This window comes from Chenopodium album, chromosome 4 (assembly GCF_948465745.1).
Source record: "Chenopodium album chromosome 4, dcCheAlbu1.1, whole genome shotgun sequence".
NCBI lineage: Eukaryota > Viridiplantae > Streptophyta > Magnoliopsida > Caryophyllales > Amaranthaceae > Chenopodium > Chenopodium album.
This window is the reverse complement of record NC_137837.1, coordinates 71770291-71797071: the sequence shown is the minus strand read 5'-3', so window position 1 is coordinate 71797071 and position 26781 is coordinate 71770291. Positions and strand designations below refer to the sequence as shown.

General features: G+C 36.8%; 1 protein-coding gene and 1 non-coding gene across 2 annotated transcripts; both read right to left on the bottom strand.

The window, feature by feature from the left end:
• Nucleotides 1-5138, bottom strand: LOC145628097 (uncharacterized). The gene is made up of 4 exons (XM_081680422.1): nucleotides 4454-5138; nucleotides 2904-3485; nucleotides 1090-1604; nucleotides 1-528 (listed from the first exon to the last, which is right to left on the bottom strand). Exons 1-4 carry the CDS (start codon nucleotides 5136-5138, stop codon nucleotides 1-3), a joined length of 2310 nt encoding a protein of 769 aa, XP_081536548.1.
• Nucleotides 5139-13036: 7898 nt separating this feature from the next.
• Nucleotides 13037-13143, bottom strand: LOC145629628 (small nucleolar RNA R71). The gene has a single exon (XR_014111790.1). It is a non-coding gene; the product is annotated as a small nucleolar RNA R71 (small nucleolar RNA).
• Nucleotides 13144-26781: the final 13638 nt, after the last annotated feature.

Here is a 26781-nt window from a genome sequence, read left to right as displayed (position 1 = left end):
TTATACGACACATTCTTTCTCTTTTTTCCTATCTATAGTAGGGACCAATTTATCAAGTAGTTTATATAAAAAAGACTTTCTGCTTGATATTATGGCTACGAGAGAGCACATGAAGAGAACAAGGATGGCTGCCCATAATGACTTTTGGTGTATCACAGCGTAGATTCCAGTCACAAACGCCATCAAGGTTCCATAAAAAGAGTGCACGAGTACGAGCACACTGCGGTCAATTAGTACCTGTGACTCATGTTGATCCGAGACAATAGACCATACTAGGCAGAATAAGGCTAACATTGCACAACACATAGCATATGTGTCTGCCAATATGAACACTATAAAGTAAGCCTTTGTTGCTAGAATAGCTTCTCCGGTATCTTGGTTAAAGCCTCCAGGGATTGTAAACGCAGCTGCAAATGTAAGTGTTGCAAGAAGGGCCGCCACGACTGATAGTGTAGTTCTCATTTCTGTGGCTGATGAACCTAGATTTTGTAGTCTTGGATTGATTCCCAAACGTCTAGACATCTTGTCCTTCAATTAACAATTTAAACAAAATACCACACAATTTAAAATAGGTTCGTTGTTACCATCCAATTTGAATGAACGTATAAATAAGCCTAATATTAGTTTTTTTTTCCCTAAATGACATAACTTGTTTTAAGATGTCCATTGCCAAATCGCTTTGAACTTTAATAGTGAGTTTAAAGAATTGTAGAATGAATTAAGAAGAAAAAATAGTAAAATCAAACAAGGTTGCTTCGTAAATTTTATGTTAGACACAAGTTTTATAATCATTTACAAAGGGGATTAGGAGACACTACAGCAAATAAATTGATCATTAAACATAATGAATATCAAAGGGTAGAAAGCAATCATGCAAGCTAGTATTCTCATATGTACACGGTCATAGCCTAACATAACAATTAATTTAAAATTTGTCAGAAATGTCCTTTTTAGTGATCGACTTTTTGAGAAAAATCTTTACATAAAAAAAATGTGGCAAAAAAGGTTTCTTATGTAAAAGTATGTGACACGGTGAGTATAAAACTAACTGAGACAGAGGGAGTAATAGTTTAGAAGAAGTTGACGTACCCATTCATAATCTCGTTTACATAGCTTTGCTAACAATTTTGCAGCACTTTGATTCTTTTTATCCCTGATATTGCGATCAACCCCATTTTTTAGTAGTACTTCTGCTAGCAAGATATCCTTTCTCTCAAGTGCCCAATGCAAAGGTGTTTTACCTTCATTATCAGGACTGTTTCTCATTTCCCAAATAAAAGGAACTTTTAGAAATTTTTCATAGTCTTGGTAACTAGCCAATTTAATATGGTGTAGGGGTGAATCTTGTTCTGCTATACAAAGCTTCTTGAAATCTGGGTGATACTTTATGAAGGCTTCAAGAGCTTCTACGTGACCTCGACCGCAAAGTGTGATCCAAACATTAGGGGAGCTTTTGATTGAGGATGGATGTTCTGTTATCAACAACTTTGTAAGCCATTCTGGACCAACTTCTGATGTCATCTCAATGGTTGTCTTCTTGTTTGGGTAACGCTCATTGAACACTAGATAAGGAAATGTTTTTAGCAACAATTTGGCTGTAGTATCTGCAAATAAACTTTCAACATTATTATACTTCATTTTGTACTAGATTTACATTTTGCTACTTGAAATTTTCAGATTTACATTTTGCTTGATAAGCGAAATAACCTTTTTTTAACAAACAAGAAAGTACTAAACAGAAATTAAACGTGGCAAAGCCACCCTACAATATCATCATGTAATATACGTCCTAGTTCAATAGGAAGGAATTGAATCAACTCGATAAGCAAAATAACCTTTCTAACTCCTATACAAAACAAGAACGCTTAGCTTCAATCAAGGGTGTTGTTTCATCATACTTTATCTGACAGTAACTTTTTTTACTTTCGCTTGTTAATGTATAATTTCAACGTTTAATGACTTTGAATAGGATAAGTATATTTATACACTATCAATATTTTGAAAAAAAAAATAATACATTGTAATTAATCTATGTCCTGCTAGATATCTTGTTTCTAGATTTACCAAATAACCGGACATTTTTACAATATCAAGACTTGCGTGGACCTGGTCCACAATAATATTATTGTGGACCCAAGGTCTATACACATGCAACTGACTTTATATTAAATATAGTGACCATTATTTTTAACATAGTAACCTTATTTTTAACCTAGTAACCTTTATTAAAACTACTACAACGTTTAATAATATTTTGAACTTGAAATACGATCCTATTACCCTAATTTTAACATAGTGGCCTTTATTATTCATATTGATCAGTATATAAAATATTTCATTACAAAAATAACCACTTAGGCCTATATATTACCAAAATGATTTTTATTTCAATATAGTGACCTTTTTTTAATTATAGTGACCCTTTTTTTTCATTAATAAAACAACCATACTTTCTCTAATGTTAGTGGCGTGTGAACCAGGTCCATTTAAGAATTTGTATACAATATGTACAAATAACATTGTGACCTCTATAATTGAGTGAATCTGATCTCAACCCTTCAATTAGCAAGATTAATCTTATTTATTCATTTAGTCGACTTTTAAGGAAAAAAAAAAGTTAAAAACCATATCAAAATTCAAAATCAGTAAATTCGGAAATGTCTATTGAAAAGGAATTTCACCAAAATTTTAGACGATGAACAAATAACTTTAGAACTTTTTTTTTTGTTACATTATTTTCGCCCTCAAGTTTATAGTAGTGCGTGAGACATTATTCCAGAGAAGATATAAAACATAGGAGAATGATGATGAATTCTCACCATTTCAAATTTAACATATTTAATGACATGCATCATTTGTAAACCGTGATTTTAAAACCAGATTACTAACAATTAGATTCTCACCTTGGCACTTGAGCACGAGGTGTAAGAGCGTTGGCTGCTCGCGGTCCGTATTGGTAGTTCCAATTCTGGAAAACGCTGAGTATTCAGCGATACGAAATTTCAGAGAGCCTTCAGCAACACAGCTGCATATTTGTTGCACTACTCGATCCATTCCAGCTTCAATAGCGAGGAAGAGCCGCGATTGCCAATGACTGTCATGCTCTATGTAAGTCCAAGAGTCTTTAGAAATGAACAGAAATGCTAGATCTTCATCTCTATTACGCAATGCCATGTCAAGAGGGGTGATTCCATCTTTGTTCTCACATCTCCAAAGCGGGGGATCAAGTGGCGTACATTTTTCCACAAGATAAGATGCAAACTCTTGGTAACCATGATTTACAGCAGCATGTAAAGGTGTGTTACCTTCTTGGTCTACTGAACGGCTTAAATTCTCCAAGGCATTAATGTCAACCTCTTCCAATAATTGAAGTAGCCATGACGACTTGCCTATGTGTACCCAGTAATGGAGGAACGAGAAATCGTGTTGATCAGTTTTCAGCAGAAGTTCTGAGTGCTTCTTGTACATTATTCCCCAAACTTCTTCTGTAATAACAGATTATAATGACTTTTTAGGGTAAGCATGCATATGTTTGGTTAGGGCAAATAAGTGTTATTCAAGTTCGATTAAGATAAAATAACTTTAGGTCCAATAAACTCAAATAAGATAAGAGGCTAATAAGTTTACATAAGATTAGAGCATTCTTAATGTATACAAAAGGGACTTGCTTACAAGTTAGATTAGGCAACTCTATTCAAATAAGTTAGGTTGCTTGGTTTTTCAAAGAAAACTTTAGTTAAATTAGATAAAAACTACTTTATTTATTTTTCCAAACTAGAATATGCAATTCACCATTGGAGCACAATCTAGGTACAAAATATAATAGCTTAAAAATTAAACTTGATGTATCAATGTAAGCTACAAGTTATCAATTTATCAATGAAGATGCTCTTAGATGAATGATATCCAGGTGAAGTAAAAACTACCTTAATTAAACGAAGATGACAACTCAAAAACAAACTAGTCTAGCGTATAGTTAGTTTGTTAGTTCACATAAATACATAATATAAGATTAGCTAGCTTATTATCAGATTATAAATCATTTGATGAGATAATAATAACACTGTAACTTTAAATCAGCCGAAAATTTCTCTCTGTTTTTTCTCTGTTAAGTATATATACTTTTTACAATGAAATTACAGTTATGCTTGAAAAAGTTATGATGGAAGTTTAGATTCTGCTGATTTACTTTACGTTCGGAGCACAGAGCACTATAGTATAGATTTTAATAAATAAAGTGTTTTTTGTCTAGTCTAATTTGATCTGATAAGAAAACTGAAATATAGATTAGAAATCTAATTTGGGTAAAACTAGGAAAAATTTTAGTTCAAACAGGTGATTTCGTTGATATTATTTCTCTCTATTGCCTTTTCTTTTCCTTAGTCTACCACCAAAGACTACCCTCTTTTACTACAGTGAGCAAAAGATAAAACAGTGAGTAGAGGGCACTTACTTGAGCAATTCTTTACTACCCCTTCAAACATTTCACCAATGACATTATAAGAACAATCGGATTCCAAGATCTTTGCAACAAAAACATTCAATCCGTTGTGCACAGCTATGTAGAGAGGATCCCATCCATTTTTGTCAAGCATGGTACAAAGCAATTCCATATCCATTGACAGAATTTCCAAAGCACATCCCTCCTTATTATACACGAGGGCCATGTGCAAGGGAGTTGCACCATGCGATTGACAAGCTAACCATGGTTTTCCGCCAGGAGGATCTTCAGTAATAGGATCATTACTGTCAGATTTATAAACATTGAGCATGAGCTGGATGATCTCAAGGCAGCCCCAGCAAGCTGCTAAATGAAGAGGGTTGCTACTTTCCCTCGTCTCTTGTTGGGAGAGGAGAAGTTGGACATCCTGTTTGGGTAACCTCAGAATCGCTTCTCTTATGAAAGGAAGAGGGTTACAGCATGATCCAAATCGATTTAACACAAGGTGGAAGATGTTACCACCTTGGTAACATAGATCTGGAGGCGCCCAGGATAGGAAGTATTCAGTTGGTTTAGAGTCAAGAGCTTTTCGTAACAAGTCTACATTTCCAAATATTGCTGCTTCCTTTAACTCTGAGTCCATACCACCATCCGCCTCCCTTTTACTAGCACTTGCTACTGGTTGCTCTGCCACCATTAATCTTGTTGGAAACTCAGTACTTACTAGTGTTATCTCTCTTGTTTTAGTTGATTAATTCATCTATAAACCTTTTTTTTTTTAAAAAAAAAAGTCAAGCCACTTTTTTGGTAGTAGTAAACAATTTTAATCCATTGAATCTACATATATAGTATTAGTGACCTATTGACCCGGAACATGCGCTACACTGCTATCTATCCACACACAAATGTATTGATTTTATTCTACTACTATTACTTAATTAAAAATAACATACTACCTCCGTTACAGGTTATGTGCAACGATTTGACATAAAGCAGAGAAGAAAAATGTCTAATCGTTGCACATAACCTGTAACGGAGGTAGTACTTATATACTTATACGCGGAAATCACGGGTAGGAAGACTATATTATAAGATCACTAGTCACTTTTTAGTATCCTTAAAATTCTGACTTTTACCTAATCTCATACGTATGTTCCTTTTTATTTTTATTTTTATTTTCCTTTTCTTATTATTTATTTATTTTTGTTTTAAAAATAGATCTCTTTCAAAATCACTTTTTGTATTCATTGTTTGGGTGCCAAAATGGTTAATCATTTTGGGACTCATTTCTCAGTTGGGTCACCAAGCCCAATATGCTTAAGTCATGGCTAATGCAGGCAGATCAGTCCAAACTCCAAAGGCATTAATTAAGTCCATCGAAGGGGTACATGTGCTCAGGGCTTGACATGTGTCCTAAAGAGCCCATGCGCTCCTGAAATGTGATCAATTGCATCCAAGCTAAGAGAAGTAGAGAACTAGCTGTCAAGTACGACATTGTCGTATTATTGATATAGTGGCTTCATGAGCACATCCATAAGCGATTTACCCCAATGGTCTGTTCTCTTCTTCTTATTTTCAATTTAGTTCAGTGCAGTTCAGTTCAATTCAGTTCAGCTCCTAATTTTCTCTCTCATAAAATATTCAGTTCAGTTCAATTCAGTTTAGTTTAGCTTAGTTCAATAAATCAGAACTGACCCCTAATCACTTCTTGTCATCAAATAAAGTCTTTCATGGAGGGAGGGGTGAATACAATCAAGGAAGCCTACCTGTGGGATATTATATTGGTTGTTGTTGAAAAATAATCTATAAAGGATTTTTTTTGTGAAAAACTACCTTATAAGAACAATGTTATAACAAACTAACTTATAAAAACTAAATGTTATAAATTGCTATCATGTGCTTAATTCAACAATGAAAGAGAAGGGGAATCAAGGATTGCAAGGGGGCTATAGAGAAATTAGGTGGAAAAGGAGAAAAAAACAATTGAAATGGGTCATTAAACATCTCTTATTCAATGCAATAATTCGGTAAAAGATAGATTTTTACAACATTAATTGTTTTATAAGATAGTTTCTTACAACATTTATTGTTTAAAAGGTAGTTTCTTATAACATTTTTTTTAATAAGATAGTTTTTGACAAATCTGACTTGTATAAGGTAATTCTTCACAAAAAGTTCATCTATAAACAAATACCTAACTATGAGGTTAAAAAAAAATAAATAAATAAAAAATGAGAGTGAGGTATAGCTCAAGTGGTTAGAGCTTCCCTCCCGATTTCAGGAGATCCTGGGATCGATTCTCACCCCGCCCTTTGTGGCTCTCTAAACACCAAAAAAAAAAAAAAAATAATAATAAAAAAAAATTTAAGTAGAGGAATGACAATGTATAGGCTTGGTAAAAATTGTTGATAAACTAGCTCAATACATATTCCATTTTTTTCCAAAAAAAAAAAAAAAAAAAAAAAAAAAAAAAAAAAAAAACTAACAATATTGTAAAATGCTAGTACTGGTTAAATAACTAAATAAAACTCATAAATATGGCCAACAACAACACAACCATTAATTAACACACTTGAAATTTGATAAGTAGGCAAAAACCCTAGCCTCTCTCTCCTCTCCTCTCTTCTCTCAACTCTCTAAAACCCTAACCCCCATTGTTGAATTTTGAAGGGGATTCCATCGGGCTTTAGCGGTGGAAAGCCCCAATTGTTGTTTTTGTGTGCCAATAAGTGGTTTAAAAGGTATATATATATATATATATATATATACATACATAATTGGGGAAGAATTGAGTTTGTTATTAATTGCCAACTAACTCACACTTATTACATGATATATATCGTAAGTGGAATTACACGTCATCTTCTACTACTAACCGACTTAATTCAGCAACAATTAACAAAATTGTAACTAATTTTTCCCGCGCAAAATAGCTAACAAAGACCCTTATCTAATCTGCCATATCATAGCTTTCCCCCTCAAAAAGACTTGACCTCAAGTCTTAAGGAACAACAAATTCTGGAAAATTCTGCTCAAACTGCTCAGCTGGTTCCCAAGTAGCTTCAAAAACAGGAAAACCCTCATATTGAACCAAATATTGCACCCGAGGTTTATTCTGAAACTTCACAATCTTTCTGTCCAGAATAGCAGCAGGCTTAATCTTGTCAGAACCAACTTCAAAGCCTTGATACACAGGTGGAATATGAGAAACTAACGGCAAAGTTCCTCGAAACAACTTCAATTGAGACACATGGAAAACATCATGTATCTTTGTATCTGCAGGAATTTTAAGTTTATAAGCCACTTTTCCAATCACAGCTGCAACTTGAAAGGGTCCATAAAACTGGTAAGACAACTTCTGATTTCCTCTCCTCTGGACTGAATGTTGTCTGTATGATTGCAACTTTAACCAGACCCAATCTCCTACCACAAAAGACCTCTCAGATCTATGCTTGTCAGCTTGAGCTTTCATCCTATTCTGAGCTCTTGCTAGATAGAATTTCAAGTCTGCAATCATTCTTTCTCTCCTCTGTAGGCTTCTGTCAAGCTCATCATTCTTTACCTCTCCAGCTAAAGAAGGTAAATGCAAGGGAGGAGGCTGATTATACACCACCTCATAAGGGGTCAGTTGAATAGCAGTATGAAAATGGGTGTTATACCACCATTCAGCCAAGGACAACCACTTGTGCCATTCCTGAGGTTGATCACCTGTCATACACCTTAAGTAAGCCTCAAGACATCTATTGACCACCTCAGTTTTACCATCTGTCTGAGGGTGATATGCAGTAGACAACAACAACTCTGTGCCATGCAAAGTAAACAATCCCTTCCAAAATTGACTCAAAAATACAGAATCCCTGTCACTTACAATGGATCTAGGCCATCCATGTAACTTAAAAAATTGTCTAAGTAACACTGAGCCACTTGGAGTGCAGTAAAAGGATGAGACAAAGCCATGAAGTGAGCATACTTACTCAGCCTGTCAACTACCACAAAAATAACCTCCTTTCCAGCAGACTTAGGAAGGCCTATAATGAAGTCCATAGAAATGTCCATCCAAACTTCTTCAGGGATTGGCAAAGGCTGCAAATGACCAGGAGAAGCAGATGTATCATATTTTGCAGCTTGACACACAACACACTTCCTCACAAAAGAGCTCACATCCTTGGTTAACCCTCTCCAGCAAAACAGTCTTTTTACTCTTCTCAATGTCAGTTCCCTACCACTATGTCCACTCTCAGGAGACTTATGATGCCAAGACAAGATTTTATGTCTAAGTTGGTTGTCAAGACCTACAACTATTTTTCCTTTCCTTCTTAGAAGAGTTCCATCCCATTGAAAACTTGTAACCAAAACTCCATTTTGTAAACTCTGTATGATGGCAGTATAATTGTCATCCAACTGATAACTGGAAGCAATGAGAGATCCCAAATTTGAATCTAACACTGTCACAGCCAAACACAAAATCTCAGAACCTTGTAGCCTGGACAAAGCATCAGCTGCTACATTCTCCTTCCCACACTTATACTGTATTTCATAATCAAAACCCATCAGTTTTGATAACTAGAATTGTTGAAATGGAGTTGAAATCTTTTGTTGCAGCAACCATTTGAGACTCTTCTGATCTGTCTTGATGATAAAATGGCCCCCAACAAGATACCGCTCCCATTTCTGAACTGCAAAGACTATAGCTAGCAATTCCTTGTCATAAACAGAAAGTTTTTGCCATTTTGGACCCAGTGCTCTGCTAATATAAGCTAAGGGATGCCCTTCCTGCATTAACACAACCCCAATACCAGACTTAGAAGCATCAGTTTCCAGAATAAACTGTTTAGAAAAATCTGGAATAGCCAAGACTGAAGCTGAAACCAAAGCAGCTTTTAGTAACTCAAAAGCTGTTTGTGCTTCTTCAGTCCAATTATAACCATTTTTCTTTAACTGATCAGTTAAAGGATTGCTCAAGACTGTATATCCTTTCACAAACTTTCTGTAATAACCAGTCAATCCTAAAAAACTTCTAAGTTCTTTGACATTAGATTGAGTGGGCCAACTATAGACTGCAGCCACCTTCTTTGGGTCTGTCTCTACACCATTTTCTGTAATATAATGTCCCAAGTACTCCACCTTGTTTGTAGTAAAGATGCATTTGCTCTCCTTAATGAACATACAGTTTTCCTTCATCAAAGAAAACACCTCAGCTAAGTGCTTCCAATGTTCCTTCAAGGTCTTACTGTAAACCAAGATATCATCAAAAAAGACAAGTACATAGTTCCTCAAAAGTGGCCTGAAAACATGGTTCATCCAACCTTGAAAAGATGCAGGAGCATTAGTCAGTTCAAATGGCATGACTAAAAACTCATAATGACCTGTATGAGTTTTGAAAGCTGTCTTAAACACATCACTTGGATTCACCCTCATCTGATGGTAACCAACTTTTAAATCCAACTTAGTAAAAACTCTACCCCCTGCTAATTCATCAATCAACTCATCTATAACTGGAATTGGAAATTTGTTCTTGACAGTCCTGTTATTAAGCTACCTGTAATCTACACACAATCTCCAAGTGCCATCTTTCTTACCAACCAGAACTACAGGTGAAGCAAAGGGACTTGAACTATTCTGTATAATTCCCCTGTCCAGCATCTCTTGTACCAATTGTGTTAAATGATGTCCCTTTGTTTCAAAGGATATCTATAAGGTCTTATGTTCACTGGAGTGCTCCCAGGAACTAAGGGAATTGAGTGATCAAATACTCATCTCTCAGGTGGCAAATTAGTAGGTTCATCAAACACCACACTAAACTGTTGCCTTAAATCAGTTAATTCAGAAGAATGAGACAATTCAAATGTGTCCTGTTCCTTGTCATAACTAACCTCAAATACCTGCAGAATACACAACTGTGCCGCAGACATAAAAACCTTTTCATCAGGTTTCCCTTCCAAAACTGCAAGCCTCTTAGAAGGATTTCCCTTCAACACAAACTTTACTTTTTTCAAAGTAAACTCCATCCTTAACTGTTGGAAATCCCAATATATAGGGCCCAACAGCCTCAACCACTGAATTCCCAACACCATATCACAACTTCCCAAAGGAATCAATAGAACATCTGCCTCAAATCTATGACCCTGCATTTCCCAAGTGAACCCTTTACACATGGACTGACAAGGTATATGGGTTCCATAAGCTACTGAGACTGATTGGAAAGGGATTTGGTTCAATTGACACCCTAATTTTGTTTCCAAGTTAACATCAACAAAATTGTGAGTACTACCAGAATCTATAAGGATATGAATATCCTTTCCATTACCAACCCTTTCACTCTCATAGTCTGAAATGACTGGTTTCCAGCTAAAGCAGTGACTGATATTTTTGGTTCAGAATCCACCTCAAGATCTGACTCCAATTCCTCCTCTCCAAACTCATATTCACCAGGAATCTCAACTGTAAAAATTTGTGGTTTCTTGAACTGGCACCTATGTTCTCTATTATAGGGTTGGTCACAGTAATATCAAAGACCTTTGGCTATCTTTTCAGCTCTAACATCAGCAGGTAGTGTTTTTGGCTCTTTAGAGCCACTTTTATTACTAATTGGTGTTTTCTAGTGTTTTCGTAGATTTGGTTGACTTTTGCAGGGATTTATGCTTTTGGAGTATTTTCCTGAGATATTTTGGAGCAATCACGAACATTGGAGAAGCACGACCAGATTCTATAGCCCAGGGCCGGTTAGAGCCATCGAACCGGTGATTAAGGGCTCGATATAGGTGATACCGGGGCATTTGGACCGAGTATTCAAGACCGGAAGAGGAAATCCAGATTGGCCCGAAGAATTGGAGCCCAATCGTAGTCCAAATATTGGCCCAATTGAGCCGCCCGGCCGGGCGGGAGAAGCTTAGGCTGGCGCCCGGTGACGCGCCCGGCTGGGCGCGAGTTTAGTATTAGGGAGCAAAAAAGGCGCGCCCGATCGGGCGATGCCTCGCCCGATCGGGCACGTGTTTTTATTAGTTGACGCTTAACGTCGTTTTAATTTGTTTTAGTTTAGGATTTTTGTACGGAGTATAAATACTCCTCCGTAATACGATTTTAGTATCTCATCTTCTCCTTTTACTCTTTCCTTACTCTCTTAATTATTCTCTTAGAATTCTCTCTCTCAACTCTTGTTCTTGATTATTTTCATTAATTCCAAATTTATTTTGGTAACGATTCCTCTTCTCTTAATCTTAGTTATTTATTTTATTTCTTTAATCATGTCTTATTTTATTGCTTTAATTAGTTTAGTTTTTACCATGTGTGAGTAGTTTTATTTCTAGGGTTTATGGGGATCCATAAATAATATGAAAGGGTAATTTATTGTTGTTAATTATCAATGCTAGATTAATTTCCTATTGATTGGTTTAATGCTCTGTGACTAGATTTGCGCAGATCTTTTATGCATGAGTTTAACAATATTGATTCGAGATTCGACAGATGAGAATTGATGTTTAGGTCTAGTTTCAATAGGCAGGTTAATTTATAAATGGTTAGGTCGAGATTCGAAAGATGAGATTTAATACCGGTAAATTAATTGTGTGATTATAATACGTAGCGAAAGCCCTTTATAATCTGATTGATGTATGCTTTGATGAATGATCATTATATTTTACCCTGGAATATTATTTATTGGTGAACCTATGCCCTAGATCCCTTTATATATAGTTTTCTCCCTATTCTCATTCTTTGTAGTTTAGTTTCATACTCAAATATAATTATTGGTTACTTCATAATCTAGATTATTTGAGGTAATTAGGAATAGAAAGACTTGTTTCCCTGTGGAGATCGACCCTACTTCCCTATCTGCTTTAGTTAGAGGACTTAGGAATTATTTTTGATTAGGGGATACGACTTTACCCTGTCAAAATTTGGCGCCGTTGCCGGGGAAACGGTTCTATTTTTATTTCTGATTGTTTTTGTAGTCTAGATTATTTCCCTTTTTGTCTTAGAGAGCGTTAGTTCTCTAAGACAAATCTCACATTTGCTTCTAGTTTTTTTTTTTTGTTTATGCCTAGGTGTTCCAGATCAGGTTACATCCCATTCGATCCTGAGATCAAACGTTCCTTCCATAGACAGAAAAATCTCTACAAGCAAATCCTGGAGGATTCTGGTGATAATAACAATAATCACCGCGATCCTCCAACTGGTTCTAGCGATTCAGTGACATCACCAGACGTAGAATCAGAGATGACGGCTCCAAAGAAGCTTAGTGATTATTCACAACCAAAGCTTACGAATTTTCTACATCTCACCCCTACTCCGCCTCTTGATGGGGTTCAATTTGAAATTAAACCTCAATTTATAACGATGATAGAGAGGAAGCAATTCAGTGGAGCCAAGGGTGAAGACCTGAATCTTCACATTGCCGACTATTGTCAATATTGCAACACCATCAGGCAAGCCGGGGTCACTCAAGACCAAATCAGGGAGATTCTCTTTCCTTTCTCATTAACTTGAAAAGCTAAATTGTGGTTTAATGGTTTAAATAGAACTACACTTGGTATAACTGACTGGGAAACTCTTGTTCTGAATTTCTATAACAAGTATTATCCTGCAGAGAGAACAACCGTACTATGGAGTGCGATCCAGAACTTTGCCCAAGAAGCCGATGAATCTTTATATGAGGCTTGGGAGAGGTTCAAGGATTTACAAAGAGATTGCCCCCACCATAATTTAGCGCAATGGAAGTTAATCCAAGCCTTTTATAATGGCCTTGGAAATTCTTCTCGAATAATTTTAGACTCTGCAGCTAGTGGGAGATTTATGAATCTTGATGTTGATGATGCAGGCCAGGTTATTGAAGACATGGCGATACACAATTCCCAATATGGGAACCCTAGAGGATTTGCTAACAAGGGGAAGCATAGTGTCGACTTTGTATCCTTTTTGCAGGCCCAACTAACCTCTATTTGCCAAAAATTAGATAATCTGAGCACTACTAATGTAGCTAATGTTTCTGCGATTAATAATAATTCTAATGAGGCTTTCTGTGAAAATTGTGGTATTGTAGGTCATTGGGAGCAGAATTGCAGGAGTTTCGTGGAGCAAGTTAATGCCTTCCAAGCTTATAGGCAGAATAACCCATACTCCAACACTTACAATCCTGGGTATCGGAATCATCCATACCTTTCCTACCGGAGCACTAATGTTCAAAATCCACTACCACAAGAACCACCGGCGCCGCAGCAACAGCAGCAGAAATATTATCATCCCAATGCTAGCCAGAATAACCAACCACAACAACCCTCCTCATCTTCTGACCCTTCTCTGGTGGAAATTAGAGCAATGTTGGCCAATATGCAAAAGCACATGGAGAGCAGAGATGCGACAATTGATCAAATTCTAGCGCATAATAAAATTGTATATAATCAAATTGCGCAACTCTCCGCTACTCTACAAGCCCGCCAACAGGGAGCCTTGCCGGCACAGCCTACTAGGCCTACGGATCAAGCATTTGCAATTACTCTAAGGAGTGGTTCAAACTATGAAGGGCTCTCTATGCCCAGAGTTGATGAACCTGTTATATCAAATAATGCTAATCTTGATCCCATTAAACCAAACAATGTAGTTGATAGCCCTGCAGAGCTAAAGGATAATACTAACATATCTAATTCTACATTGCAGGGTACAACTCCAGAGAAGGTGGCTACTCCAGACAAGAATAATAATGCTCCAAAGCCAATTATCAAACTTCCTTTCCCCAATCGTCAATTGAAGACAAACTTGGATAAGCAGTTTGGTAAGTTCCTGGAGGTGGTAAAAGATTTGAAGGTAACAGTGCCCTTTACTGAATTAATCACACAGATCCCCTCGTATGCAAAATTTATGAAAGAAATATTGACGAGGAAAAGGTCTATTAGTGAGGTAGAGACAGTAGCTTTCACTGCAGAGTGTAGTGCCGTACTTCAAAATAAGTCTCCACCTAAATTAAAAGATCCGGGTAGTTTTTCTATCCCTTGTCATATTGGCAATCTCTTGATTGATAATGCATTATGTGATTTGGGTGCTAGTGTTAGCGTCATGCCATTATCTGTGTGTTCTAAATTGAATATGGGTAAATTAAAAGCTACCAATATAACTCTACAAATGGCCGACCGTTCTTTCAAATACCCCTTAGGTGTTTTAGAGGATGTCCCCGTTAGAGTAGGTAAATTTTATATACCTGTAGATTTTGTTGTTCTTGATATGGCTGAGGATATGCAAACCCCAATTATTTTGGGTAGACCATTCCTTAACACTGCGGGAGCAGTCATAGATGTAAGAAGTGGTAAGTTAACATTATCAGTAGGGGATGATAAAGTTGTTTTTAATCTGAATAATGCCCCTAAAAGCTCCATGACTGAGGTGAAATTTTTCAGTGTTAATGTGGTTGTAAATTATTCTAACAAGCCCCAAGCTCTTGATAAAGATCCCTTGGAGGCGGTATCTTGTGTTGCATCCTTTTCAGATGAGATAGACAAATGACAAAAGGAAGTCGATGCAATAGAAAGAGCACTCTACAATGTTGGTCTTGGTTTTGAGGATGAAAAGGTGGAACCGATCAAGCAAAGTGTGCAAACCGAGCCTACGGTAAGTGTTCCACCGGATCGAGTTGCAAGTGTTGAACGCAATGACAATTTGAAGCAATCCTCGATCAAAGAAGGATCTTTGGTGCGTAGCATTGAAGATCCCCTAGTCCAAGTCAAGGAGGATCCACCAGATAAGGAGATTTGGCGTCCCACAAGGTATGTCAGGAAGCCGCATCGCAGCCTAAGCATTGCTAGACCGGGTGAGAAACCACCCGATCAAGCGTTAGGCCAAGGGTCCTAGAAATTATACTTGGTAAGAAGGTCGTGCGGGACCTAGATAAACCAGCACTTTGCGGGAGGCAACCCGTATTTTTAATGTTTTTTAGTCTAGTTTTTTTATTTTCTTTTTCTTATGAGAGGAGAGATGAGGGAATTTAATGAGTTTTATGAGTGTTTGTACAGGTTTGAAGGAAAAGAGTTAGCCAATTTTGGAGAAAAGAAGAAAATTAATATTTCGCCGATTTAGTCTCGGGCCCGACCGGGCGAAGCTCGCCCGACCGGGCGAAGCTCGCCCGACCGGGCGAAGCTCGCCCGATCGGGCGCGAGAGAAAGGATCTGAAAATAAGTAATTTCGCCCGACCGGGCGCGAAATTCGTCGTATACGGACTAATTTATCCGCCCAATCAGGCAAGCCTCGCCCGACCGGGCGCGAGAAGGGCGAAATTTTGAACCTCAAGATCACCCGATCGGGCGAAGGGCGCCCGACCGGGCGCGAGACCAAAGGAAAATTGGTAATATAGATCGCCCGACCGAGCGCGAGAATTGGTCAAAATCGGGCAACTTAGATCGCCCGGCCGGGCGACTGGCGCCCGACCGGGCGCGAGAGCTTAACAATTTTTAAAAAAAGAAGATCGCCCGACCGGGCGCGAGCGTATCCGCCCCCTTCTTCTTCTTTCTTTTCTTCTTTCTTTTCTTCTTTCTTTCTCCATTTCTTCTTTCCTCCATTACTTTCTCTCTCTAAAACTCAAATTCTCTCTATCTTCTCTCTAAGATTTCTCCTCCATTTCTTACCCAAATTCAAAAATCTTTACATATTTGTGATCCTCTCTTCATCCTCTACACTTTCATATAAAAAATTTTCAGTTTTAATTCAATAAATTTTCAAAACCCGTTTCTTGAACATGGCTTCAAAGAGGGCTAGGTCCATTTTTGGTAGGAGCTCCAGTTCGAGGGAGGAATACGACCCGGACTTGTAACTCCCGTACTGGCCGACGATCCGGATTGTGAGCCGAGAACAAAAGGAACGACTAGAGCACTTAATCGGTCGTGAGGTAATTCCTTCTCAGTGGTTACACCGCCCTACCCTAGAATCATTTGGTTTGTATGATTTTGTAAAACGATTTTTGAATGACATTGGCATGAGAAAATTTGTTGATATGCACTATCCTACATACCGAGAACTTACTTGTGAATTCCTGTCCACTTTTCATGTTGTTAGTAGTAGAAATGGGCCAAATTTATTTTTCAGGTTAAATAATAGAAATATTAGTTTAACTTTTGTAGAATTTTGTAAAATTTTTGAATTAAATTCTGAATTATCTCACCAGTGGCATGCAGACTATAAAATGGGTGACTTATATTATGCTTTGACTGGTTTACCTACCCCCGACCCCCAACATGCTAGTACCAAACCTATTCACCACCCTGTCCCAAAAATCTGGCAAAGATTTGCGGGTTTGTGTTTTTTAGGTAGGGCCGAGCCCCATAACGCTCAATCTAACAAACTAGCTTTCATAGGACACTATGTGTACGGGTACGGGAAATTGAACATAGGTAGGTTTATAGTTCACCATTTGAGTAGGCATGCCACAGCCAGCACCACTTCCAAGACCCCTATCCGTTTAGGTGGCCTTATCACTCGAATAGCAGTGAAAAAGGCCGGTTTTGTAGTAGACGGACCCCACCAGCTGACTAACTGTGGACCAGATACCTACATGATTGCTAGGTATTTTGAGGATGTGGGGTGGGTTAGACCGGATAGCGAGCAAACACCCTTTTGGTGTATTCGGACTGGGAACGAGCAACCTTTGCCCATTTTTCCCCTATCTAGTCCTGACTTGACCGCCTTTCCCCCAGGGCAACCTTCTTACACTTGTGATGTTTTAGTTGCCAACGCTAGGGGGAAGGCACCACCACCACCAGTTCCACCACCCCAGCCTCAGCCCGAGGTGGCTTTCTCTCCACCTCGCATGTCCCACTCCGTCCCTCATGTTGACTCTGACCCAGTTTGGGATCTTCAGAGTATAGGTCAGGCCCTAGGACGTATCGAGCATTCACATACTGACCTTAGGAGGATGGTAGGCTCCATAGACCAGAGATTAGGGTACCTAGAGAGGAACCAGGGTAGAGCTCTCTACCCTATGTACGATGATTATGCTCGTCGAGGCAACATTCCCGAAGACGCTATTCACCCTGACTGGTTTCAGCCTCCACCCCAGGGATACGATAGGGATCCCACTGCCCGTTGTATTTACACTGACTATTCTTCTTTCTTCAGGTACGGCCATGACATTCCTTTTGGGGGACCGGCGGGGGGAGGGAGTTTTCACGCTGATTATTTTGGTGGTAGCTCTTCTGGTGCAGGTGGTGCAGGTGGCAGTGGAGGTGTAGGTTTTGGCTCGATGGATGAGGATGATGAGGACTAGCTATGCTGGGCTAGTTCCCGAGCCAATGAGGACATTGTGTGATTCTGGCTTGGGGGAGATTTTGATTTGGTATATTTCTTTTTCTTTTTTTTCTTTTGGTGTGTTTTCTTAGGTTAGATTTCCTGCTTTCTAGGGTAGTTTTTATTGCTTTCTTATATTTATAAAAATAAAAAAAAATTGAAAAATAAAAAATCCAAAAATACGTTCCAATGAATTATAAATTATGCTTCCCTGTGCCCCTTACTTGAGAAAATTGTTTTGATTCTTGGTATTTGATGATAAGCATTGTGGATTAGTTGATCATGATTTGATGTTTGATTGCCTTGAAACCTTAACATGCGTCAACTTTGTCCAACTACTTGTGAATATAGTGCTTGACTAGTTGATTTGGTTAGGAATGTGTGATAGTTCCATAGTTCCTGGTATGTCAATGAATTTGAGTATTGGTTTGCAACTATTAGTAATATTTATATGATTCATTTTATGCACATTGAGTAGAACGAAGGAATTTGTTCTTTTTAGGTAGCCTCCAGGTGATTGTAGTTACATTTGTTCCCTTCTTGCTACCCATGTTGTTGCCTTGACCTTTTGTTGTTTATTAGCCGCATTACAAGCCTATTTTGCCCAATTGGTTACTAGTCCCAAGCTTGGCTTCGGGGAGCTATTAGTGAGTGAGGTGAGGGAGTTTGTGGTGTGCTTATTATTTGCACAATTTGGGTGGGATTTGAGAAGTTGTTTTGTTGTTATTCATGTTTATTTTTGATGAGTTTGAGAGTTATATTTTCTTGAAAAAATAAAGCATGATGTTATGGAAAAAAATAGAGAAGTTCAAGAAAAAAAAATGTAAAAAATAAGTGAACTTCAAAAGAAAAGAAAAAAAATACTCAATGTTCAAATGTTCTAGTTGGAGGTTGATCAAAGAAAAATAATTTTGAGCCTCAATGAAAAAAATTCAAGTTTGGAAAATAAAGTTTGTTTATTCACTCTATTTCTTCATTATTATATTTTTATGAGTGAAATTGTAAGTGTTGGGATTGTTTATTATGATTGGAGTATATTTGGTTGATGTTAGAGTTGGTTATGTAGGAGATGTATGATCACTATTTATTTTGATCATGGGTTTTATTAGGATATGGCTCCTTTAAGCATAGCTTTTCTCTCACTTATTCCCAAATTTATCATACCCTTTACCCTAGCCTTACATTACAAGCTTTAAAGACCTTCTGACCTCTGTGCATAGAATTGTATGAATGTGAAAGTGTTGTTTATCAATGCAAGTTATGATTTGGCATATTTCGAGTCGACTAGTAGGTTTGAGCGTTCATTGTTTTATACACACGAGAGTGTGAGTTGGGAGGGCATTGTTCACATAAAGGGGTTGGATGGAGAGCGATCGAGTACATCTTTTACTCGCCACAAAAATGAGAGTTGAGTGTGTGAGCACTAGTCTTGAATTCTATATGCTCTTGTGGTTTGCTCTATTTGACAATTGTTAGGGTAGAAAGGTAATTGGATGGATTTGATTGGTTGACTCTAAAGCATGTTTATTTGATTTACTCTGGATCGTTTGTGCTTGATTTTTACTTTTTGGGGTGAAGCATATTTATTGATTCATTGATGAGATCTTTGCTTAGGGACAAGCAAAGGTTTGGTTTGGGGGAGTTTGATGTGTCTATTTTATACAGTATTTTACCCCCGTCCCTTGGTCATAATTAGTAGTGTTTTTGGCTCGTTAGAGCCACTTTTATTACTAATTGGTGTTTTCTAGTGTTTTCGTAGATTTGGTTGACTTTTGCAGGGATTTACGCTTTTGGAGTATTTTCCCGAGATATTTTGGAGCAATCACAAACATTGGAGAAGCACGACCAGATTCTATAGTTAGAGCCATCGAACCGGTGATTAAGGGCTCGATATAGGTGATACCGGGGCATTTGGACCGAGTATTCAAGACCGGAAGAGGAAATCCAGATTGGCCCGAAGAATTGGAGCCCAATTGTAGTCAAAATATTGGCCCAATTGAGCCGCCTGGCCGGGCGGGAGAAGCTTAGGCTGGCGCCCGGTGACGCGCCCGGCCGGGCGCGAGTTTAGTATTAGGGAGCAAAAAAGGCTCGCCCGATCGGGCGATGCCTCGCCTGATCGAGCGCGTGTTTTTATTAGTTGACGCTTAACGTCGTTTTAATTTGTTTTAGTTTAGGATTTTTGTACGGAGTATAAATACTCCTCCGTAATACGATTTTAGTATCTCTTCTTCTCCTTTTACTCTTTCTTTACTCTCTTAATTATTCTCTTAGAATTCTCTCTCTCAACTCTTGTTCTTGATTATTTCCATTAATTCCAGATTTATTTTGGTAACGATTCCTCTTCTCTTAATCTTAGTTATTTATTTTATTTCTTTAATCATGTCTTATTTTATTGCTTTAATTAGTTTAGTTTTTACCATGTGTGAGTAGTTTTATTTCTAGGGTTTATGGGGATCCATAAATAATATGAAAGGGTAATTTATTGTTGTTAATTATCAATGCTAGATTAATTTCCTATTGATTGGTTTAATGCTCTGTGACTAGATTTGCGCAGATCTTTTATGCATGATTTTAACAATATTGATTCGAGATTCGACAGATGAGAATTGATGTTTAGGTCTAGTTTCAATAGGCAGGTTAATTTATAAATGGTTAGGTCGAGATTCGAAAGATGAGATTTAATACCGGTAAATTAATTGTGTGATTATAATACGTAGCGAAAGCCCTTTATAATCTGATTGATGTATGCTTTGATGAATGATTATTATATTTTACCCTGGAATATTATTTATTGGTGAACCTATGCCCTAGATCCCTTTATATATAGTTTTCTCCCTATTCTCATTCTTTGTAGTTTAGTTTCATACTCAAATATAATTATTGGTTACTTCATAATCTAGATTATTTGAGGTAATTAGGAATAGAAAGACTTGTTTCCCTGTGGAGATCGACCCTACTTCCCTATCTGCTTTAGTTAGAGGACTTAGGAATTATTTTTGATTAGGGAATACGACTTTACCCTGTCAATAAGCAATAGAGAAACAAGAACAATGATGAGTGTCATGGTTGATAAGCATGATGATGGCTAAAGAACCATGAAGGTAACTATGTAAATAGGTGTTTGCATATGTTAGCTTCATGAGGTAAGTACACTATGCATACATGAGCTGTATATGTGTAGAAGTATTTACATAAGCTTTAAGTTTAATTAGTTCTCTCACTTGAAGTTTGTTTATGACAAACAAACTTTAATCTAATGTTTCTCTTAAGTGTTTATGTGAAGACAGGAACTGACTTAGGTGAAGTCAATGGGTTGGAACATAGAAGACTTCAAGAGGAACAAGAGAGAATAAATGAACCTAAAGCAAGTTCTCCCATGAGAACCAAACCACGAAGGAACCTGAAGGTATTCTCTAACAAGATCCAAAAGGAACTTTCGGCAGGCTTTCTCACGAAAGCCAGAGCATGTTCCCTAACAGGAACTTGAAGACAACAAGTTAAGGAGTTGACTTGGTCTGCGTTGAAGATAGCAAGTTCCAGTTAGGAACTTGGCCTGCGGTTCGAGCGTTGCCCCAAGATCTAGAATAAATCAATACTACAAGATTCCAGATCAAGAGTTTCAAAGAAACAACATGAAGACGGAGAAATCAAAGTATATTGCTCTAGGATTCATGTCAGTATGTTGGACATAAAATTCAGTCTGGAATAAGTCTACAGAACCTAGGTGAACTCCTGATAGTCAATAAAATTAGAGTTACTGACTTGTCAGGAACTCGGAGATTGTCAGAGTTCCAGAACCTAATCGGAACTTATGTCTGCACGTCGTTAAAGGTCGGTTTAATGATATAAATATTTACCTAATACATGCATATCTTTTAGGGATTTGGTTTTACAGAATAAAGATATTTATTTTCTAATAAATCCCTTTTCGAAAAAGATAAGTTATTTTTGGGAAGTATTTTAAGCAAAAATAAGTTTAGAATAAAATATGATTTTATTAAAGTATATCTTTGAAAAAGATAAACTAGTATATTTGGAAAATATAAGTTTGGAATAAAATCTGATTTTATGATAAGTATATCTTTTAAAAAAGATAAGCTGGTATATTTGGAAAATATAAGTTTAGAATAAAAATGATTTTATGATAAGTATATGTTTTGAAAAATATAAGTTAATATATTTGGAAAGTATATGTTTTAAATAAAATCTGATTTTATAGAAAATATATCTTATTATTATTTTAACAAAAATATATTTTTGGAAAAACTTATTTTTAGTAAATATCTTTTAAACATATATTTTGAGAAAACTTATCTTTTACGAAAAGAATGATTTGGGTGTACTATAAATATGCTCATATGTATTCATTCAAAGTCGAGGCTGACGAAGCTTAGTGGTCGTGCTTAATAGTTTCATCCTTCACCACAAAGCTAAGTCAAACCTCCAGGTCAAAGTTCCATTCATGTTTGGTTTCAGTTCGTCCAGTAAGTTCCAGACAGATCTTAAGTGTCCAGGATATTAGTTTTATCTCTTTATTCATTGATATGTATTTAGAGTTATTCTTTGAGATCTTGTAATTGGGAAAAAGGGTTTAGAGTGTTTTATGTATTGGGGTGTGAGGAGTTTGAAATTCTCTAAAATTCGAGTTGTAGCTGTGAGTAGTACTTTGGGAGTACGAGTGAATCTAAGTGTGGGACTTAGGTTGGGTAGGATAGGGACCTATCGAGTAGCAAGTGTCCTTGGTGAACTTGTGAGAAAGGTCTGTGTATAATAGGTTGTAATTTGGTATTGCCCTATTATAGTGAAATGTTTGTGTTGAAAATCCCTTGGTGGGTCGAGGTTTTACTTCCAGTTGGGCCCTCGATGGTTTCCTCGTAAAATCCGCTTTGCATTGTCTAATTTCCTAACAGCAATCAGTTTATATTCCACAAAAATTAGGCACAAGGAACATACTACAATTCTGTAGGAGTTTATAGGTACTACGTAGCGGAAAAACATGAATCATATTCAATCAAGTACCAATCCCAAGATCACATGCATAACACACAAGACATATAATCATACTTTTGACGCTTGAATTCCACGTAGCTATTCGACAGGAAAACCAGGTTGAGAATAGAGCTCTAAGTGTTGCTCCTCTACTTAGTCCACGAGATTCGAACGAGCCGTCCACCAATACTAGATTGGTTGAGTGATTGAGGAAAACCGCGATCACCACCTTTATGGACAACTGACCACCGCACAAACCACCACCACCACCACGAACCACCACCGACGTGAGGAGGAGGAGAGAGCCGTGTGAGAGAGAGGACTTTGAGAGGGGTTGGGTTTCGTGTTTTCTAATTCGGGTTTGATCACACTGATCAATTAATTGCTTACATGCAAACCTAGGCACCTAGTCTATTTATAATCTCATTATAATTAGACTAGGGAACGAAGCCCAAAACTCCTTCTAATCCTTTATATGGGCGGCCACCTAGAGTGATGAGGCCCATGATGGGCCTCGTCCTCTAATGCTCGATCTATCCCCTTTGTGTGACCTTATAGGATCCGTCCAATTGGGCTTAAGGCTATTTTACTAGTCCAAAGATCGTTAGTACCTCTAGCTATGGAAAAACGACGACCCAAAAGTACGAACTTAATTATCTCCATAATTTGATCCATTTATATATCTAGTAATTGCACACGACGAAGACATAACTCCTTCAATCTCCCACTTGTCTGAGACAAGGGTGCAATATTCAAATTCCTTAAGTCAATATATGTGTCGATTTGATAATGTGATTGCATCACATGTTGAGATCATATTAATCTACAAATCGTTTCTTGAAATCTGAGTTAGAATTACAAAACCAAATGATTACTTTGTAATGCATTTGAACGCGGCCACATATTTTCTGAATTCTCCCTCTTCAAGAGGCCATGACACCTTTCCTAATTTAATAGGTAGACTCTATCCAATCTTGTGGTAACATGACTCCCACTCAACTTCTGAAATAACCGGGAAACACCCTTTATAATCTCCAGTTACGGCTAGACGTTTGAGTGTACCACAGTCTCAACATCCATTGAATGAAATCAATGTTTCACTCATGTCAAAGGAATCCACTAATGTATACGGAAGCTCTATACTTGAACTTCAAAGTAGCTCATCAAAACTTGAAATTGTTCTAAACTCATGATGAACTAATCAAAATTTAAAGCTATGAAGCTATCTCTGGTCACTCAAATACTCCTAGTGCACCTTCAAGATCCATTTCCTTGCTAGCTTCACTTGTTTGCAGTTCCTGCGCAATATCACTATGTTAAGCACTGCAACTTGGTATCACATACCTAAGTGAAAGTTTAAAATGTTTATAACAAGAGTGTTAGGTAACTCTTACCTGTCACTTCATCCTAGTGAGGACATCCTTATTCAAGCACTGGCTTATTCTCCTCTCAGATAATCCTCTTCATGATTCTTGAGTAAATCAACTAGTTTGACTCCAGAATCTTCATCATCTTGACAAAGTTTCTGGAGGTCAAAACCATCATGTAAAGAATGCAGAATTATATCATGAACTTGATGATCTTCATATGGTCTCCCTAACATACTCATGCGGTCAAATAGTTCAACCATCGTATCCACATGAATCTGTACTGACTGGCCTGACAAGAGTTTTCTTGAAATAATTTCGCCCTTGGGCTTGTAGATTTCAAACCTAATACTTCCAGTCTAAGAGTCGTCATTCTTGGGAACCATATTAATGATTTCCTTGACGTTTTCATCCATTTCTCCATCAACATGGGAATTTAGAATTCCATAGCAAACATCACGTAAGCACTTGAATAAGAGATAAGGTTCATAGTTCATGAATCTTTTAGCCCAATCCTCTGGAATAGAAGACAACATCATATGCGCAATTCTCTCACAATCTGAAACATTTCTCAAATGCTTCTCAAGAGTCATGCCTGGACTAAATCTGCCCTCGATTGGTAAGTCTAAACAAAATTCAAGATTTTCGTTCCTTATAACACTTCTAAGTTCGCTTTCCCAATCATTGAAGTTGAGAAAGTTAAGCCTTGTTATCATCGTTGGAGGTAAAGAATTGTCATCATTGTTACGGCTACCCATCTATGTCAAAATAAGGCAAAGTTTAATAATTATGTTTAAATTTAAAATTAAAGTACCATAAACGCATTCATTGGTAACTTTAAAACACTTTATTCAATATTTAATTGATCTAAATTGAATTTAAGTGACTCCAAGATCCTTTATTTGTGCAATAATTAACCGGACTTTGGCCCTACCATCAATCATTACATTTTCAAGGTGAGTAAACTCTTTACTAATTACAACTGTTGTAACTCTTGGTTGAATAATTAATCATCACATGTTTAATTATTTCCCTTTGCTTCAAGGTTCTAAACTCTTTAGGTAACCTTGTTGAGCATAACCAATCAAAAGTGTAAAATTTTTTTTACCCCCACTCCCCTAAGATATAATATGACACCCAGCGTTGGCATGACCCATCATAAACATCAAAGGTTGCATCGGGTTTTTAATTGGAAAAGCAATCTCAATGTTACTGGGACCTAGATTTATTATGTTGTGATTATTTAGTGAACTCTAGCGCATCATCAATCAACATAAATAAAATCTAACATGCATAGTCTACTAATGCAATAAATCATGACATAGTATGACCCCTTAGTCCTAAGAAAACTAGAAATGAAAAAACTCCCACTTGAATCATCATGGATCTCCATCCACCTTGCTCCTTTGGGCCTTCACTTCATGGGCTTCTTTGGACTAACACTATTTAAATAACTATTCTATTTACTTTAAATAAAATTTACAAAAATACTTAGCGGTACGCAGACCGTATTTAGATTACAAAAATACATCACGATGCGCATATCGTATTTAAGAATCTATGGGCCACACTAGTCTATATACAGCAACATAATATCATATATTATAAAAGTGCCATATAATAAATCACTCAACATGCTTGTCTAAACTACAACATCGAATGTTCATAATAAAGTCAACGCATTTCTTAAAATATCTTATATTTTAATCATAATTAGATAATATCATATATTATTCATGACCGTTTATAAAATATTATATATTTAATTTAGTCATGAGATAGATCAAATCATATTTTAATCTAGAAAGATAAATCATATTTAATCTTCCATGATTATTCTAACAAATTTAGGAGATTCTATCCTAATTACTAGCCAATCAAATAATTTTATAATCAATTATATCCTAATCTAATTATGTGATAATCATATTATTTAAACCAATTATTATCCTTTTGGAATATTCTCAGAATATCCTAATCAATCTTATCCAAAATTAACCACTTTAATTAGGATAATTACCAATTTAACAACTTTAAATATGGATAATATCAAATATACCAACTTTTGAGTATTTGATTTTATCCTAAAATAAAAGATTTTATCCAAATAAAACCAATTTTATCTTTTAACATAAAAGATCGTATTTTCAAAATATTTTAACTTATCCAAAATAAAACTAGTTTTATCCCAAAATAATTCATAATTATCTTGAAATAATTTTTCAAAACAGATTTTTTTTTAAATACCGCCAGCCACCATCGCCGGCCACCGTGGTTGGCTAGCTGCCACAACATCAGCCACTGCCGCAAGGCAGCAGCTCTGACAGCCGTGGCAGCAGCCGTGCAACGCTTGCACGCTGCTGCCCACTGCCACCCCCGACCGCCTGCCCTCCCTCCCTCCCTCTCGGACTGCCACCTAGTCGACAGCCGTCGTGCCTGCGCCACCCAGCCGCGGTTGCCGACCAAAATAATATTTTTTTGTGTGTTTTTAATTTAATTAAAATAATATTTATTAAAATTAAATTAAATCAGTCCAAAAATTTAAAATTATATCAATATTCATTCTTAAAATTTCGGTTCTTCATAAAATTTATACTAATTTAATTCTAACTTTTAAAATTAAATTGATGATCATACACAAAACACCTTTATGCATAAATCAATCCAATTAAAATTATGAATCATAAAATAAATCGAATTAAATCAAAATCAAGCACAAAAATC

Coding starts and splice junctions, on each gene's coding strand:
- LOC145628097 (XM_081680422.1), bottom strand. CDS start 5,138: ATGGTGGCAGAGCAACCAGTAGCAAGTGCTAGTAAAAGGGAGGCGGAT. Junction 1,605..2,903: donor CCTCGTGCTCAAGTGCCAAG/GTGAGAATCTAA, acceptor GTTTATTTGCAG/ATACTACAGCCAAATTGTTG. Junction 529..1,089: donor GTAAACGAGATTATGAATGG/GTACGTCAACTT, acceptor TGTTAATTGAAG/GACAAGATGTCTAGACGTTT.